Here is a 19,453-nt window from a genome sequence, read left to right as displayed (position 1 = left end):
ATATAATCTATTTTGGAAAATGCTCTCTGCACACTTGAAAAGAATGTGCATTCTGCCCTTTTAAGATGGAATTTTCCAAACACATCTGTTAAATATATCATTCCAGAGTGTCATGCAGAGCCATTGTTTTCTTGATTTTTTTTTAGATGATCTGTCCCTTTATGTAAATATGTTGCTCAGGTCCTCTACTGTTATTGTATTATTATTGATTCCTTTATGTTTGTTTTTCTTTATGTATTTGGGTGCATAAATATTTATACCATTGTTTTATCTTCTTTTGGATTTTCCTCTTTATTATTAAATAGTGTTCTTCTTTGTCTCTTGTTAGTCTTTGTTTTAAAGTCTCATTTGTTTGATAAAACATTGCTACTCTGGCTTTCTTTTGACATTCATTTGCATCACAGATGTTCTTTATCCCCTCACTTTTGATCTGCAGATATCTTTAGGTCTAAAGTCAGTAATTATAGGCAGCATATAGAGGGGTCTTGTTTGTTTGTTTTAACCATCCTGACACCCTATGTGTGATGAAACATTTAATGACTTACATTTAAAGTAATCATCGATAGATATATATTTATTGCTATTTTATTACTTGTTTTGTGGTTGTTTCTGGAGCTTTTCTCTGATCCTTTCTTATCTTTCTTTCATGGTTTGCTGATTTTCTTTAGTAATATATTTAGATTTATTTCTCTTTATTCTTTACATACTTAGTAGTTTTGATTTGTGGTTACCATTAGATGTATACAGCATCTTCTGCATATAGTATTCTATATGAAGCTGATGGTTGTTTAACTTTCAATCCATTCTTTACATGTCTCCTCCCCATGTTTTAGGTATATGGTGTCATAGTTTATATCCTTCTCTTTTGTGAGTTCTTTGACTGATTTCTTGTAGAAATATTCATTTTTACTGCTTTTGTGTTTCCTACTTTCATACTGTTACTTTTAGTCTTTCTTTTCCATTCATAGAGTCCCCTTTAGTATTTCTTGCAGGACTGGTTTAATGGTCATGAACTTCTTTAAGTTTTGTCTGTGAAACTATTTCTCCTTCTACTTTGAATGTCAGCCTTGCTAGATAGAGTACTTGGTTGCAGATTTTTCCTTTTCCTATGAAGACATCATTCTACTCCCTCTGGCTTGGAGAATTTCTGCTGAAAAATCTGCTGATTGCGTTATGGGTTTTCCCTTATAAATAACTGTCCTCTTCTGTTGCTTTTAAGATTAAAAATAATATATATTATTTATTTATTTATTTGACAGAGATCACAAGTAGGCAGATGGGCAGGCAGAGAGAGAGGAGGAAGCAGACTCCCTGCTGAGCAGAGAGCCCAATGCGGGGCTCAATCCCAGGACCCTGGGATCATGACCCGAGCCGAAGGCAGAACCTTTAACCCACTGAGCCATCCAGGCTCCCCACTTTTAAGATTTTTATCACCATAGTTTATCACCATATTTTGCTGGTTTCATTCAAATATGTCTTGGTGTAGATCTGCTTTTGTTGATTTTGATGGGGATTTTTTTGTGCCTCCTGAATCTGGATATGTTTCCTTCCCCATATTAGGGAAGTTTTCAGCTATTATAAAATATAATATAAAATTTCTGCCCCCTTTTCTCTCTCTTCTTTGGACTCCCATAATATGAATGCTATTATGTCTGATGGGGTCACTTCTCATTTTGCATAATTCTTCTTTCTCTCTTTAGTTCAGTTCACTGTTTTTCATTACTTTGTCTTCCAGGTCACCACATTGTTCCTCTGCTTTTTCCAGCCTGTTGTTCATTGCATCAAGCATGTTTCTACTCTTATTTATAGCACTCTTCATCTCTGATTCTTTTCTAACTCTTTCATCTCTGTGTTATGGGTCTCACTGATGTTTTTTATTCTTTTCTCAAGTCCAGTGAGTATCCTTTTGATCACTGTTTTAAATTCTCCATCATGTATGTTACTTGTATCTGTTTCACTTAGATCTCTGTCTGTGGCCCTATCTTGTTCTTTCATTTGGGGTAATTCCTCTGTCTTCTCATTTTATCTAAATCTCTGTGTATTTCTGCGTATTAGAAAAACCAGTTATGTCTCCTACTCCTGAACATTATGACCTTATGAAGAAGACTTCATGTAGTTCTCAGGGCCTGATTCTTCAGGAAATGTCTCCAGTGTGTGCTGCGTGTGCTCTGGCTGCTCTGCCCTTCAAGCTAGTCATCTGCAGAGGTCCTCCTTACCTATTGTGGTCAGTGTTTGGTCCCTGGCCTGAATGTGCATGAATTTTAACTAGGTGTGTTCCAGTCTACTTGTGAAATAAGACCTGTCACCTCCTCTACCAAAACTGAGGCCCTGTAAAACTCTGGTTGGGAGATGTAGTGTGGGCATGGATTTGTGCTGGTTTTCCGGGGGAGAAGCCTGCCATGCCAGAACTGAGGTAAGCCTTATTTAAAAGAAGGGCATTTCCACCCAATCGCCAAGGGATGGGTCTTAGTGTAAACAAGTTAGGTCACCAGTGTTGGTGCTATACTGCTTCCTGCAGGAGGTCCTGTGCTTATATTGAAGGGAGGGAAATGTCACTGGCCAGCTCCTTTTTTCCTGGAGAGGCCTCTCCATGAATGCTGCCTTTCAGGGACATGTTCTGAGAAGGTAAATAATCTCCCTATTTTGTACCTCTGGTACTCTTCAGATCTCTGTTTCAATGCTGAATGTCCTTGGGTTGTTCCCCTGCCTTCTCTCCAAGAGCAGTCCAGCCCTCTGACACTTAAAACTTCAGACTTTAAGCCTCTTGGGTTGCAAGAACTCATGAAATTCAACGTCTCTAACTTTCAAAGCCAATAGCAATGGGGAAATGTTCCCCTTGTGCATTCCTGTGAGCTTCTTTCTTGCCCTTCTCTGCAACTATACTCCCTCCCCTCCACAGCAGCCAGGATCCATTTCTTCCCTAAACCACATCTCTATACTTCTTACCTTCATCAATGTGGCCTCTTCACTACCCTCAGTTGTGCAGCATGTTCTGCCAGTCTTCAAATTGATTTCCAGGGTATTTAGGATTATTTGATAGTTATCTAGCTGTATTCACAGGATGAGGCAAACCCAGACCTCTTACTTTGCCACTATCTGGCCATCCCTTCATTCTGAAAGGATTGTTTTGCTAGATATAGAATTGTTGGGTTGATAGTAATTTATTTTAGAATTTTATATCATCGTACTGTTTTTTTGGCCTCCAAGATTTCTGAGAAATCTCCTGATAATGTTACCAAGGATCCACTGTATTTTATGAGTAAGTTTTTTCTTGTTGCTTTCAAGAGTCTTTGTCTTTTGGCAGTTTTATTATAATGTGTCTTGATATAAGTCTCTGGGGTTTTTCCTACTTTAAATTCATTGAGTATACTGGATTTGTAGAGACATGTCTTTTCTCAAATTCTGGAAGTTTCAGTCACTGTTTCTTGAATCTCTCTGCTTCTTTCTCTACCTCTTCTCCCTCCAGAACTCCTACAATGTGTACATTGGTCTACTTGGCTGTATTCCATATTTATAATAATCATGACCAATATTAAGAAACAATTTCTAAAGCAAAAGAATTCTCTAATAATGATATTACATTAGATGGACCAGTTATGACTAAGATTTCTTGATGTTTTAAGACATGATTTATGGATAAAAGAAAATAGGAACCAGTAGTATAGGTTTAATACAATTACCAAAAATATTACTAAGAAGCATAAACATCTAGGAAATATAGCGAAGTGAGGAGTTTCTACCGTAAAGGAACACAAATGACAGGTAATGTAGCTTAATTCAACTATGTGCCAACTACTCCGGAATATGTAAAGAACTATATGGCACAAGAACAAACACCTCTCCACTGCCTCCAGAGAGCTTACATTTTTATTATAGAGGTAAAAATCACCTGACAATTAAAGACTTAGAATATAAAAAAAGGAGAAAAAGTGAAGGTTAGATGTATGGTACAGAAAATAAATGCTCAGGAAAATAAATGCCCAAACTCATACTGAATGTCTCTGTCACATAGCAAGAAGCAAGTAATAAACAGGTGGGAATAGAAAGTAAATGTACAGGGGGCACCTGGGTGGCTCAGTGGGTTAAAGCCTCTGCCTTCAGCATAGGGCATGATCCTGGGGTCCTGGGATCGAGTCCCGCATCAGGCTCTCTGCTCAGCAGGGCGCCTGTTTCCTTCTCTCTCTCCCTCTCTCTGCCTGCCTCTCTGCCTAACTTGTGATCTTTCCCTCTGCCAAATAAATAAATAAAATCTTAAAAAAAAAAAAAAAGAAAGTAAATGTACAGGAAAGCAGGGAGAGGGGAATATTAAGGGAGTTCCTAGAAAAGACTTCTCTATTTCCTGGAAAATTTAAGTTTAAAATAGGTAGATTGAGGAGATCTGTGAGGAATATAGGAAAGGCAGTTAGTCAGGAACACTTATGACTCATGAAGAGTATTTACAAAATATAAATTTGTATGACATCACCCCATCTAGTTACAGAATTTATGTCCAGTAAATTTATGTCCAGTAGTGCTTCCAAGGCTGTATATGAATAGAATAGAATGGAATAAATGGTTGGATTAACCCATGAACTGAAATGTATTGGGACAGATTGGGCAGGAAAGCAAGAGAGAAAAAGTAACCAAGTAAGCAAGAAAGGAAACAGATGTGATCATTTAAACAGCCTGTAAAAGTCAGCCTCAGAAGTAAAACCAGGAGACACTGAAACTGCAAGAGAAAGCAAGGTCAAGAGACTGGAGGTCTTATCAAAGAAAAGCATAATGGAAAGTAAGTTATATGGAAGTTGGGAAGAGAGTTTATGTTCAGACAGGTGGATATTAATGAGCTTTTATTGGCATAAATGCGCTGGGTGATAATTAGAATTGGGTAAGATCTAGGTGGCTGAACTGCCGAAGAGGTAAAGATGTCAATGAAGTTTAGGGAGGTTAAATCTGTGAAACTAGACTATTGATGGCATAGAGAGAGAGAACATGAACTAGACAAGGTAAGAGAATGGCTATGAAGTCAACATTTAACATTCACAATTAGGAGTCAAAGATGGAACAGTGGTGGATGGAGCCTCAAATTAGGAAGGCTGTTATATGAGTTAATGGGCTAAGGCTAGGGTTAGTATTAAGTGTAATAAAAAGTGTAATACCTATGTAGCTTTAATCTCAAGCATATGATTAAACAAAACCTATCCCCTTATGTTGGTGATTAGTATTAGGATTTTCAAAATATGTATGTGATTTAAGAGATTAAATGGGATTAAATTTTATGATGTTAGCTAGTGAAGCTAACATCATAACAATTAATTATCTAGGGGCACCTGGGTGGTTCAGTCAGAGGTCTGCCTTCAGCTCAGGTCATGATCTTGGGAGTCCCAAGACTGAGCCCTGCATCAAACTCCCAACTCAGTAGAGGGTCTGCTTCTCCCTCTGACCCTCCCCTCACTCATGCTCTTTTTCTCTCAAATAAATAAATAAAATCTTTTCTAAAACAATAGCCTAGGAGAAGAGTCTAAGATGGTGAAGGAGTAGGAGACCTTAGCTTCATCTGGTCCCACGAATTCAGATAGATAACTACCAAACCATTCTGAACACTTGCGAACTCAACTGGAGATTGAAGAAAAGAATAGCTGCAACTCTAGAAATAGAAAATTGACCACTTTCTGCAAGGTAGGACGTGCGGAGAAGCAAATCTGAGGTGACATATGGGAGGACAGACCATAGGGGAGGGAGCATTCCTAAGCCAGCTACTGGATAGTGATATAGCAGTGCTTTTAGAAGTGTGTTGCAGTGAGGGACAATCCACCTGAAAGGAGTGCAGGTGGCTAAGTGGGGGCAGAACCCTAGGTAGAATAGTGTAGTCTTAGAATTCCCCAGGATCACAGGAGGACTGTGGATGCCTGAGAGCAGCAGAGCTGCCAAGGCATTAGAGCAGGGAAGGTGGCTGCAATCAGCGAGCCCATGAGTGGGCGCTCAGCTTGGGGTTGCCATGTGAACCATGACATAATCAGGTGACTGTTCCCAAACAGGGGCCCAGCCAAGATGCTGGACTGGTGAGAATCCCCTTCCTCCCCTAGGAGGAGTGGCATGAGAGCATGCTGCAGGAGTCTTCGGGGTTTGGAGACTTGAAATGGGGTTGTGTGCCTGAGTTAGAAACACTCAGTCATAGGCTGGATAAGCCTGGAGTGTGGCCGGAGACCAGGGAGACATGAGTGATTGACTGCTTTTCCCTGAGGAAGCACTAAGGAGTGGGGCCCCAAGGATTTGGCTCTGGGCCTAGAGATTGGAAAGCTACCATTTTCATTCTCATCCTTTAAAGCTGTGGGGAAAGCCTTGAGGGAACAAAAGCCACAGAGAGCAAACTGGAGCAGATTATTATACTGGTCCCTTGGCAAAGGTGCTGCAATTCCGACTGGGGCCAAAAATCTTGAAAATCAAGGCAACAGGCCCCTCCCCCAGAAGATCAGCAAGAACATCCAGCCAAGACCAAGTTTACTGAGCAATGAGAACTGCAAATAACTCCAGTGTTAGGGGAGCACAGCACACAGAATTCATGGCTTTTCCCCTAAGATTATTTAGTCTTTCAAGTTTAATTTTTAAATTTTTTTTCTTTCCTTTTTCTTCAACCAATTTCTTATTTTATCAACTCCTTTTTAAAATCTTTTTTTTTAATTTTTATTTTTACAGTTATATTCTATCTCTTCATTTTATTTAATTTTATTTTTGTATATATATGTTTTTATTTTTTTATTTCTTTAGTGATTTCTTCTAACAGACTAAAATACACCCAAAATCTAATGTATGGTTCTGTTCTATTCATCTGTCTAATCATATTCTTTCATTTTTTTTCTTCTTCCTTTGTTTTTTTTTTTTTCTGGCTCTGTAAAGTCTTTTTTAATTTTCATATTTACAGTTACATTCTATCCTTTCAAGGTATTTAATTTTATCTTTGTATATATATGTTTTTCTTTCCTTACAATTTTGAGATGTTGTTTCTATTAACAAACTGACCAAAATACATAGCTCTTATCTGTTCACCTTTTTGTTGTTGTTGTTTTTTCTCTTTTGTTTTTTCTTGTCTTTTAATTTTCATTTTTTACAGTTACATTCTATCCTTTCATTGTATTTAATTTTACTTTTGTCCACATATAACTTCTTTCTTTAAAATTTTGTGATCTAGATTTCTAACAGACCAAAATACATACAGGATCCAGGGTATTGTTTTGTTCTGTTCACCTGCCTGATTATACCCTTTTTTCTATCTTTTTAAATTGTTTTGAATCTTCAAGATGTTTTTCAGTTTCAGGTTTCTTTTGATTCATTTAGTGTACATTTCTGTGGGGTCGTTGTTGCCATTTTAGTATTTTGATCACTTGTTCATCTACTTGTCTCTGGAAAGAATGACAAGACAGAAAAACTCACCTCAAAAAGGAAAACAAGGGCAGTACTGCTAGGGACCTAATCAGTATGGACACAAGTAAGATGTTGGAACTACAGTTCAGAATAATGATTATAAAGATACCAGCTGGTTTTGACAAAAGCATATAAGATACAAGAGAATGCCTTTCTGGAGAAATGAAAGAACTAAAATCTAACCAAGTCTAAATCAAAAAGGCTATTAATGAGATGCATAAAAATGGAGGCTCTAGATGCTAGGATAAATGAGGAAGAAGAGAGAATTAAGGATATAGAAGACAAAATGATGGAGAATAAAGATGAGAAAAAGAGAGATAAACAACTACTGGATCACCAGGGGAGAATTCGAGAGATAAGTGATACCATAAAGTGAAACAATATTAGAATAATCGGGATCCCAGAAGAGGAAAAAGAGAGGGGTGCAGAAGGTATATTGGAACAAATTATAGCAGACAATTTTCCTAATCTGGGAAAGGAAACAGGTATCCAAGTCCAGGATGCACAGAGAACCCCCGTCAAAAATCAGTAAAAATAGGCCAATACCATGATACAGAATAGTGAAACTTCCAAATCTTAAAGACAAAGAGAAATTCTGAAAGCAGCTTGGGACAAGAGGCCCATAACCCACAAGGGTAAAAACATTACATTGGCAGAAGACCTATCCACAGATATCTAGCAGGCCAGAAAGAACTGGCATGATATATTTGGGATGCTAAGTGAGAAAAATATGCAGCCTTATTTTTCATTCAAAATAGGCAAGAGAAAAAGCTTCCAGGACAAAGAGAAACTAAAAGAATGTGTTATCACCAAACCAGATCTATAAGAAATGTTTAAAAGGATCCTTTAATCAAAGTGAGAGCCCAAAGGTAACACAGACCAGAAAGGAACAGAGCCTATAAAGCAAATACATGTAGTAACAGTCAAGTTACAGGTAATACAGTGGCACTAAATTCACATCTTTCAATAGTTACTTTGAATGGAAATGGGCTAAAGACCCCAATCAAAGGACACAGGGTATCAGACTGGATAAATAAGCAAGTCCCATTGATAAGCTGTCTGCAAGAGACTCATATTAGACCCCCAAACACCTCCAGATTTAAAGTGAAGGGATGGAAAACCATTTGTCATGCTAATGGACATCAAAAGAAAGGTGGGATGTCAATCCTTTTATTAGGCAAATTAGATTTTAAACCAGACTGTAATAAGAGATGAGGAAGGACACTACATCATAATTAAAGGGTCTCTCCAACAGGAAGACCTAACAATTATAAATATTTATGCCCCTAAGATGGGAACAGCCAATTATATAAGCCAATTAATAATAAAATTCAAGAAATATATCGATAATAATAGGAGGGGACTTTAACACCCTACTCACTGCAATGGACAGATCATCTAAGCAGAAGATCAACAAGGAAACAAAGGCTTCGAACAACACACTGGACCAGATGGACTTCACAAGTATATTCAGAACATTCCATCCAAAAGCAACAGAATACACATTCTTCTCGGGTGCACATGAAATATTCTCCAGAATAGATCACATCCTGGGTCACAAATCAGGTCTCAACTGGTACCAAAAAACTGGGATCATTCCCTGCATATTTTTAAACCATAAATGCTTTGAAACTTAAACTCAATCACAGAAGGAAAGTTGGAAAGAACTCCTACTTTAGTAGGAGGCTAAAGAGCATCCTACTGAAGAATGAATAGGTCAACCAGGAAATTAAAGAAGAATTTTAAAAATTCATGGAAACAAATGAAAATGAAAACACACTGTTCAAAATCTTTGGGATACAGCAAAGGTGGTCCTAAGAGGAAAGCAATACAAGTCTTTATCAAGAAACAAAAGAAACATCTCAAATACACAACCTAACCTTGCACCTACAGGAGCTGCAGAAAGAATAGCAAAGAAAGCCTAAATCCAGTACGAGAAGAGAAATAATAAAGATCAGAGCAGAAATCAATGAAACAGAAACCAAAAAACAGTAGAACAGATCAATGAAACTAGGAGCTGATTCTTTGAAAGACTTAATAAACCAGTTTTGATAAATTCCAGGCCAGACTTTTTCAAAAAGAAAAAAGACCCAAATTAATAAAATAATGAATGAACGAGAGATCAAAACCAAACCAAAGAAACACAAACAATTATAAGAACTTATGAACAACTATATGCCAGCAAATTAGATAATCAAGAAGAAAGGGATGCACTCTTAGAGACATATGAACTACCAAAACTGAACCAGGAAGAAACAGAAAACCTGAACAAACCCATAACCAGTAAGGAAATTGAAGCAGTCATCAAAAATCTCCCAATAAACAAGAGTCTGGGGCTGGATGGCTTCCCAGGGGATTTCTTCCAAACATTTAAAGAGGAATTAATACCTATTCTTCTGAAGCTGTTTCAAAAAACAGAAATGGAAGAAAACTTCCAAACTTGTTCTATGAGGCCAGCATTATCCTGATCCAAAACAAAAAGAAGACCCCACCAAAAAGAATTACAGACCAATATCCCTGATGAACATGGATGCAAAGATTCTTACCAAAATACTAGCCAATAAGATCCAACAGTACATTAAAAGGATTATTTGCCATCACCAAGTGGGATTTATTCCTGGTCTGCAAGGGTGGTTCAATAGCCACAAATCAATCAAGTGATACACTACATAAATAAAAGAAAGGACAAGAACCATACGATCTTCTCAGTTTATGCAGAAAAAGCATTTGACAAAATATAGCATTCTTTCTTGATTAAAACTCTACACAATGTAGGGAAAGAGGGAACATACCTCAATATCAAAATCATATCATATATGAAGAGCCCACAGCTCATTCTCAATGGGGAAAAACTGAGAGCTTTTCCCCTAAGGTCAGGAACATGGCAGGGATGTTCACTATCACCACTGCTGTTCAACACAGTATCAGAAGTCCTAGCCTCAGCAACCAGACAATTAAAAGAAATAAAAGGCATCTGAATCAACAAAGAAGAAGTCAAACTCTCACTCTTTGCAGATGACATGATACTCTATGTGGAAGACCCAAAGACTCCACCCCAAAACTTCTAGAACTCATACAGGAATTCAGCAGAGTGGCAGGATATAAAAATCAATGCACAGGAATCAGGTGCATTTCTATACACTAACAATGAGAGAGAAGAAAGAAAATTTAAGGAGTCAATCCCATTTACAATTGCCCCCCAAAATAAAATATATGTAAGAATAAACCTAACCAAGGAGGCAAAGGATCTGTACTCAGAAAACTATAGAACACTCATGAAAAAAATTGAGGAAACACAAAGAAATGTAAAAATGTTCCATGTTCATGAATGGGAGAACAAATATTGTTAAAATGTTTATGATACCTAGAGCAATCTACATATTCAGTGCAATCCCTATCAAAATACCATCAACTTTTTTTCACAGAGTTGGAACAAATAATCCTAAAATTTGTACGGAACCAGAAAAGACTCAAATAGCCAGAGGAATGTGGAAAAAGAAAACCAAAGCTGGTGGTATCACAATGCCAGACTTCAAGCTCTATTGCAAAGCTGTAGTCATCAAGAAACTATGGTACTGGCCTAAAAACAGACACATAGATCAATGGAACAGAAATAGAGAGCCCAGAAACAGACCCTCAACTCTATCTTTGATAAAGCAGGAAACTAATCTTTGACAAAGCAGGAAAGAATGTCCAATGGAAGACAGTCTCTTCAACAAATGGTGTTGGGAAAATTGGACAGCCACATGCAGAAGAATGAAACCAGACCATTTCCTTACACCACAGACAAAAATAGACTCAAAATGGAAAAAGACCTAAATGTGAGATAGGAAACCCTCAAATTCCTAGAGGAGAACACAGGCAGAAACTCTCTGACCTGGGCTGTAGCAATTTCTTGCTAGACATGTCTCCAAAGGTCAAAGAAACAAAAAACAAATGAACTATTGGGACTTCATCAGGATAAAAAGCTTTTGCACAGCAAAGAAAACAGTCAACAAAACTAAAAGGCAACCTGTGGAATGGGAGAAGATATCTGCAAATGGCGTATCAGATAGAGGGCTGGTATCCATAATCTATAAAGAACTTATCAAACTCAACACCCAAAAAACAAAAGCCCAGCCAAGAAATGGGCAGAAGACATGAACAGACATTTCTTCAAAAAAGACATTCAAATGACTAATAGACACATGAAAAATGCTCAACATCACCTGGATCAGGAAAATACAAATTAAAACCACAATGAGATCCCACCTCACACCAGTAAGAATGGCTAAAATTAACAAGACAGGGAACAGCAAATATTGGGGAGGATGTGGAGAAAGGGGAGCCCTCTTACACTGTTGGTGGGAATGCTGGTGCAACCATTCTGGAAAACAGTCTGAAGGTTCCTCAAAAAGTTGAAAAGAGAGCTACCCTATGATCTATCAATTGCACTACTGGTATTTACCCCAAAGATACAAATGTAGTGATCCAAAGGGGCACCTGCACTGCAATGTTCATAGCAGCAATGTCCACAACAGCCAAACTATGAAAAGAGCGTAGGTGTCCATTGACAGATGAATGGATAAAGGAGGTGTGGCATATATATACATATATATATATATGAATAATACTCAGTCATCAAAAAAATGAGATCATGCCATTTACAGCAACATGGATAGAACTACAATGTATCATGCTAAGTGAAATAAGCCAATCAGAGAAAAACAATTATCATATGATCTCACTGGTATGAGAAATTTAAGAAACAAAACAGGGGATCATAGCGGAAGAGAGGAAAAAATAAAACAATATGAAGTCAGAGAGGGAGACAAACCATAACAGACTTTTAATCATAGGAAACAAACTGAGGGCTGCTTGAGGGGAGGAGGTGAGGGCATGGGGTAACATGAGGGTGATGGACATTAAGGAGGGCTTGTGATTAATGAGAACTGGGTTTTATATAAGACTGGCAAATCAGTGAACTCTACCTCTGAAACCAGTAATACATTATATGTTAATTAACTAAATTTAAATTTAAAAATTTAAAAAACCCAAAAATTGCCTAACACAAACCCCACACAGATAGCAATCAAATTATTAACCATTTCTTTATCATTCAAATGATTCAAAGTCACATTTAATGCTAAAATTCAATTTGGCCAAAAACAAAACAGACCAGAATTTTTCAATTATTTTTGAATCAGGTATGTACAAAACATTGGGATATGAACTTAAAGACAGCTTTTAAATATTTAGTATACAATGTAAATTGATTACACGTTGAAACCAGCACAACTTACTTCTATTAGGACTCTTTCAGAAATGAAACCTCGTCTTAGGACCAAGTCAATCATTTTTTAATTGATAATGAAATAATACTTACTTGCTGAGTATGAATACAAAAATACATAATGAAAAGGACCTTAAGGAAGTATTTTTTAAATTTTTGCATAAAGGAATAATATACTTATCATAATAAAGACCAAGTAAAATGGAATATCATTCAACAAAATGGAAATAATATGTTCATTAATATTTGCTTATATAATATTTGTAATATGTTTATCAGATTCTAATTTTAGGGATAAAATCACATCCCAATACAAGGCATTTTAGTAAACATGAAATCAGTATAGTTACTTACTGTATAAGAGAAGCTCTTTCAAAGTATTGAATGGCTTTTTCACAAAACTGGGTGTCAATGTAATAGGCTCCAAGCCACTCAATGACTTCAATGTTAGAGGGGAAATACCTGTATGACTGGAAAAAAATATGGAATGTGAGAATATAACATCAGTGACAACGTATAATTTACATCTCAACATTTTACCTAATAAATGGATTAATTTATCCAATGTGAAGTTTCTTAGTAAAAAAGTATGAGCTGTCATAAGTACTTTCTAAGTTTTGAAACTACAAGATTTAGAAAACTTAATATTTGTTTGATATATTTTTAAATTACCTATCAATAGCTTTTTGATGTACTGACAGATGATCTGAGTCAAGTAAGTAATAGAATTAAAAAAGAGATGAAAATAATGCTTCAATGGAACAGTTTTTACCTTTAATTTTCTTATTAAATTAATAAAGAGCTAGCTTTATATTCCACAAGTGCTTTATTTTATTTTAAATCACTCTTCCTTTTAAACTGGCAAGCACTTCTAAATTTTAAAGATGAAAAGGACTGCTGACTGTTTTATAACAATTTGTAAAAAGTTAAGAAGTAGAAGGAAAGTAAGATTATACCCACCTCATAGTAATATTGAAATGCTTGGGATTTATCCCCTTCACTATCATATAATTCTCCTAGTTTAGACAAAGCTCTAGAGTCAGTTGGAACAACACTGATGAGCTGCATTAACCATTCAATAGCTTGATTGGGATCTTCCATTAATTCATATCTTGGAAAATTTTAGTTAAGGATAATACAATTTTTCTAAATTCATTGATCAATAAGGAAACCTAAAAACAACATTACAATAAACATATTTCTTAGCCTATAGTAATGTGCTATTTCATACTGGTAACTCTGAATTTCTTTAAGGATGGGGATGAAAAATGGAGCACTGTACACTCATGTTCATATATACCTTTTTGTTTTTCCTTTTGCTTCATTACTATCGACTAAAATCAACTCCCAGATCTCTAGCAGAATTAACAGTTTACTCTTTTATCCAAAGCACTATCCAAAATTTGTCCTTAATAAAAATGCCTGCAAGTTGTGTTCAAATTATTCTACCTCTCTTAGTATGTCTGCATCTATCAAGGGCAGAGTTTCCCTGTGAGTTTTCCCTAATTATATTATAAACCCCAAATAGGAATTTCTTTTTTTTGAGTTTTTGTGCCTAGTAAATCCTCTGCATACACTGAAATAATTTATTCCCACCAATACTTATTGACTATTTTTATATTAACTGTTTTAGTGAAATGAAAATGTTCCAACCCAAAATTTTACTTAAAAAGAAGAATCTTCTGGTTTTTTTTTTTTTTAAGATTTTATTTATTTGAGAGGGAAAGAGAGACAGAGAGAGAGAACGAGCAGGGGAAGAGGCAGAGGGAGAGGAAGAAGCAGACTTCCCATTGAGCTGGGAACCTAACATGGTGCTCAATCCCAGGACCCTGAGATCATGACATAAGCCAAAGGTAGACGCTTAACCAACTCAGCTACCCAGGTGCCCCAAATACCTTGTTTTTAATGATAACAAATGTGGTATCATAAGAGAAACATAAAACCAAGAAAATGTATTCAAACAGCCTTACACATATCAATTGCTTAACTGAATCCAAACTGATCTCTAACTGGGCAGTAAAAGATCATGATAGTGGCAGTTTCAGAGAGATCATATGGACAAAACAAAAAAGCTAAAAGGAATAAACATGAAACCAACTGCTCTAAAAATAATTTTTTCATTAAAAAATGTTTTATGTACTTTAACAAAAGTAGAGCAGATAGTATTAAAAATTATTAATGGTATACCTTATAACATACTTTTTCCTTTTTCTAATATATTTCCATAAAATTTATATCAAGATAATACTATCTTAAACACCTATTTAAGATTTTAAACTTGGGGTACCTGGGTAGCTCAGTCAGGCAACTACCTCTTGATTTTGGCTCAGGTCATGATCTTAGGGTCGCAGGATCAAGCCCCATGTCGAGCTTCTCACTCAAGAGGGAGTATGCTTCTCTCTCTCTCCCTCTGCCCAAACCCCTCTCTGAAGATAAATAAATAGAATCTTTTTTTTTTAAAGAGAGATTTTAACCTTTCCTGGAACACCCAGATTGCACGGTCAATTAAGTAATCGACTCTTGGTTTCGGCTCAGGTCATGATCTCTGGGTGGGGACACTGACTCTTATGATGCATTCTGTGCTGAGTGTGGAGTCTGCTTGAGTTTCTCACTCCCTCTCCCTATGCTCTTCCCCCCATTCATGCATGTACTCTCTCTCTCAAATAAATAAAATCTTAAAAAAAATATTTTACCCTTTCCAAATATTGTTGTGAAGGCTTATTATTTTTAAAATAGAGAAATTAAAATGTTTTTCAAGTACTGTCGAAAGCACTAAAAATATTAACAAATTTCTGCTTTTTCAACCAAAGGCAAGGGGGAAAAAAAACCCCAAACTAAAGAAGGCCAGGAGTTGTAGGAGAAATTGATATGGGAGGAATGTTTTCTCTTTACATTCCCCAGAGTTCTAAACATAATACTGGCACATACAGCACACAGTCAATAAGTGGCTATTGAATGAAGGGAATGAATGACTGAATTCAAATAAATTACTGGCTAATTTTGTAGGGTAAAAGCCTTTGAAGAGTTATAGTCATTAAATGTATACATCAGCTAAAATAATTAAGATAACCAAATTCAATCGAAATTCAATCAATAGTACTAAGTAACTAACAATATTTTCCTTTTAAATAGTATGTTCCTTCTTCAAAAATACCCTATAAGACTCAGAGTTAATGCATTCTAAAGTATCTCATCTACAGCCAATGAATAGTTTATATGTATTAAACATGTTATACTCAATGATTTCAATTATTATTTCCAAAAATTAAGAAATAGTAGTTTTAACCTGTAAGTAATTCCTTTTATAGCAAGTGATCTTTTAAAATAGGATCACCCAAAAAACAGACTCATAATTATAGAAAACAAACAGATGGCTACCAGAGGGCAGGTGGGTAGGGGGAGTGGATGAAATAGGTGATGGAAATTAAAGAGGGCACTTCTCATCATGAGCACTGAGTAATGTACAGAATCATTAACTCACTAAGCCATACCTGGAACTAATTTAACACTTGTATTATTAACACTAGTGTTAACTAATTGGAAATTAAAAAAAAAAAAAAGAAAACAAAACAGGACCACTCAAATATTTTTATCACATATTAATCTGATAGGTTTTAAAATATTATCCTCATCAATTATTTAATTGGATAAGGTTACTTAATGATTGGTACTCAGTCCCCAAATGAATTAACAACTGTTCTTAAGTTTTTCATATAAGATACACATTTGCTATCTGGTAAAGAACTTGGGCACTGTTTCTCAGGATTGCGTGAAGTTTCAGGAAACAATCCAAAGCCTCATCAAGTCGATTTAGCTTCTTATAGGTAAGGCCTTAGAAAGAAGAGAGAAAAAAGCTATAAGCATTATTGGTAGACATTTTCTCAAAGTCACAAAATAAATCCATATATATGTAATATTCATCCAGAAGAGAAAATAAAGATGAATAGATTTTTCTTAAAAAAGAACAAGGTGGGGAAGGAGAGTTCCGCTAACATTTGTCAGAAACCAAAACACACTATAATGCTTTAATGATTATAAAGTGTTTAAGGGGGACCAGGAATAGAGAGAGACATCAGCAGAATACAGAATTTAGAAACTGACTCAGTTACAGAATTTAAAATCTGTGGGAACTAAGGGACTAGTAACAAAAGGTGCCAGGACAACTGACTACACATGAAACAAAAAAATGTAGGTTCCTATTTTGAACACATTCAAAACTTATTTTAAAACTAAACAGAAAAACAAGGATGTAGAAATATGAAAAGAAAATACAGGAAAATGATTTTATCATCTTGGGGAAGAGCAACAAACAAATGAAGCCACACATTTTCAAAAAGCAAAATTTGACTAGAAAAATTGTTTGACAAAAGAAATTACAAAGTTAAAAAGTGAAGGAAAAACTTATAAAGAGAATAATATATACCTAGGCAAGAAATCTCCTGCATTAAGGCTTTTACTATTCACTTTCCTTGGCCAGTAATGCTCTTTTCCCACTTACCCACGTCACACCCTCCCTTCCTTAATAACATGACTTTAAACTCTCCTTGACTCTGTCTAAAATGGCCAGTTCCTCCCTGCCTCCTCTCCAACCCAGCCAGGTCTTCTTGTTCCCTCTGGAAGGAGATTAAAGACTCTTCTGGGGGAGGAAGAATCCAATTGGCCAACAGGCAGCTCCCCAACTACACAGATCAGACAGATGGCCAGTGGCAGGGTGCCAGTACATCAATTTCGCTTGTGGCCTCAGAGATCCCACTCAGCTTTAGCTGCAAACTCCTAAATGCAAGAAGACCGGCCAAGATCATCAGACAGCTGAGGAGAGTTCGTGACATGAAATCTAGTGGATAAAACAAACAAGCAAACCAAAAAAAGCAAAAACATACCTATGCAGGGAGAAGAACACTTCAAAAGAAACTTCATTAATATCCCAAGAGATAAGACACAGTATTGCATCATTGTGTTTGCCCCACTACAAACTCATGAAAAGAAAGAAATGATACCCATGTCAGGTGACCTCTGACAAGCAGGGAAGGGAATAAGATGATGGTATGCCTCTAGGTCTTATAATATTTTGTTTAAAAACAATACGTGATGTGAATATGACAAAATGTTAAAATGCATTAATTATAGTGGTAGGGACATGAGTATTTATTTTTCTGTAAAATTTCTTTATGTTTGAAACTGATCATAATTGAAAGGGAGAAAATGGTTTTTTCCCACCTATCAGTTTGGCAAAAGTTAAATATCCAGTATTAACATGAATTTGGGAAATCAGTCTCATACACTATGGTGGTACATAAATTGGAAAAGTCTTTTTAGAGGATAAGAGACAATGTCTATCCAAATTTTACATGTGCATAATTTTTGGAATTATTAGTTTCATTAAAAATAATCTACAATCCAAGAATATCCTTTTCAATTTTTTGTTACAAGGAAGTCAAATTTTCCCTCTAATGAACTGGAGTTCTTTAAGCCAACTTAAGAGAGAGAAAAAAAAAAAAGAAAAGAAAAGAGAGAAAAAAAATTAGAAAGGAGAAAACCAAAGAAAGAAATTTTGCTTGTTTAACTTACCAATATTGTAAAGTGCTTCAGTACAAGAAGAATCATTTCTTAGAGCCTCTTTATAGAATTCAGCTGCCTTCTCATAATCACCATTTGCAAAAACTGTATTCCCTTTATTAGTGAGAGCTGAGGGATTATATCTATCAGAGTTCACAGCTAAATCTGCATAGCTGCTGGCTTGTGAAAATTCATTTTCCTAAATAAAGTACAAAACATACGCAAAATATTTGGAGTTTATCAAATATATTTTCTCTCTGTTCTGGATTACAGACGATAAACAGATTTTCTGAGATTATAAATATGATAAATATTTTACATATCTTGGTCTTGATAGGCTTATTCTACAAAAGATTTTTAATCAGTAAGCTCCTTCAACTACCCAAGTTTCTTAGGACTGAATTCTTCAGAGACTCGTGGTTTGAATAACAACACTAATTACATGTGAGTGGCTCCAGTGGCTCCAGTGTGAATGCCTAAATTTCAAATCGCAACTGCAATACTATGTTTCCCAAACCTACACCACTGAAATAGGTAAAAAGTCATCATTCTCCTTTCTGCACCTCAAATTGATTGCATCACCTACTAGGATTTGCATTTCTAGCAATAACTTGTCTTCTCTCCACCTCCTCTGCCAAGTGTTCCATCAGGACCTTGCCTTCATTCACTTAAGCTGCATGGACCTTTCAATTCTTAATAGTACAGCATTTGTGCTGTGTCCGCTTGCTTATGGTAGGAATCAGACTTCCTAGAATCCTAGTATCCCCTTCCCCCATGGTTCTTTTCTAGAGTTGGCTTTAAGAAACACGTAGGACACATGGAATGCAGCCATGAAGCAGCAGCTTTTATTCTCTGAAGATCTTTTTCCGGTCATCAGTGGCAGGATTGTTGCAGAAATGCCTATGGGTTCCAGCCTGTCCTCATTCCTCATTTGACTCCACATCCGGCTCTTCTTCCCAAATGAGCTGTTCCAGCTGACCACAGTGACCCAGATACCTGACGGGGCTTGGCTCTGGACCCAAAGAGGAGGCAATAGTGCAGAGGCAATTGCTTTCCATAGGGCTTTCCATGAAGGCCCCTTTTGGGTGGCTGCTGGACATGCTTGGCCACTAACTCACTGATTGGTGATCCCTGTTCAGATCCTCTGACTCTCCTTCTGCACCTTCACCTCCATAGCTCCTCCATTATTGTGCAATTTCTGGTTCCCAGATCCCTTCTCCCTAA

The 19,453-nt window shown here is 36.3% G+C and overlaps 1 protein-coding gene across 7 annotated transcripts in view; it reads right to left on the bottom strand.

The window, feature by feature from the left end:
* Positions 1 to 19,453, bottom strand: part of IFT88 (intraflagellar transport 88) — a 150,560-nt gene that overhangs the window by 47,872 nt on the left and 83,235 nt on the right. For all 7 annotated transcript variants that reach the window (XM_082701683.1, XM_082701677.1, XM_082701682.1 and 4 more), the window contains 4 exons: positions 18,242 to 18,428; positions 16,396 to 16,504; positions 13,634 to 13,784; positions 13,028 to 13,143 (listed from right to left, as the gene is read on the bottom strand). In XM_082701683.1, coding sequence (XP_082557809.1) covers positions 13,028 to 13,143; positions 13,634 to 13,784; positions 16,396 to 16,504; positions 18,242 to 18,428 — 563 coding nt within the window. The remainder of the gene's footprint in view (positions 1 to 13,027; positions 13,144 to 13,633; positions 13,785 to 16,395; positions 16,505 to 18,241; positions 18,429 to 19,453) is intronic.

Source organism: Mustela nivalis (genome assembly GCF_964662115.1).
Source record: "Mustela nivalis genome assembly, chromosome: 15".
Taxonomy (NCBI): domain Eukaryota; kingdom Metazoa; phylum Chordata; class Mammalia; order Carnivora; family Mustelidae; genus Mustela; species Mustela nivalis.
Note: the sequence above shows the minus strand (reverse complement) of the source record. Positions and strands in the feature narration are given on the sequence as shown.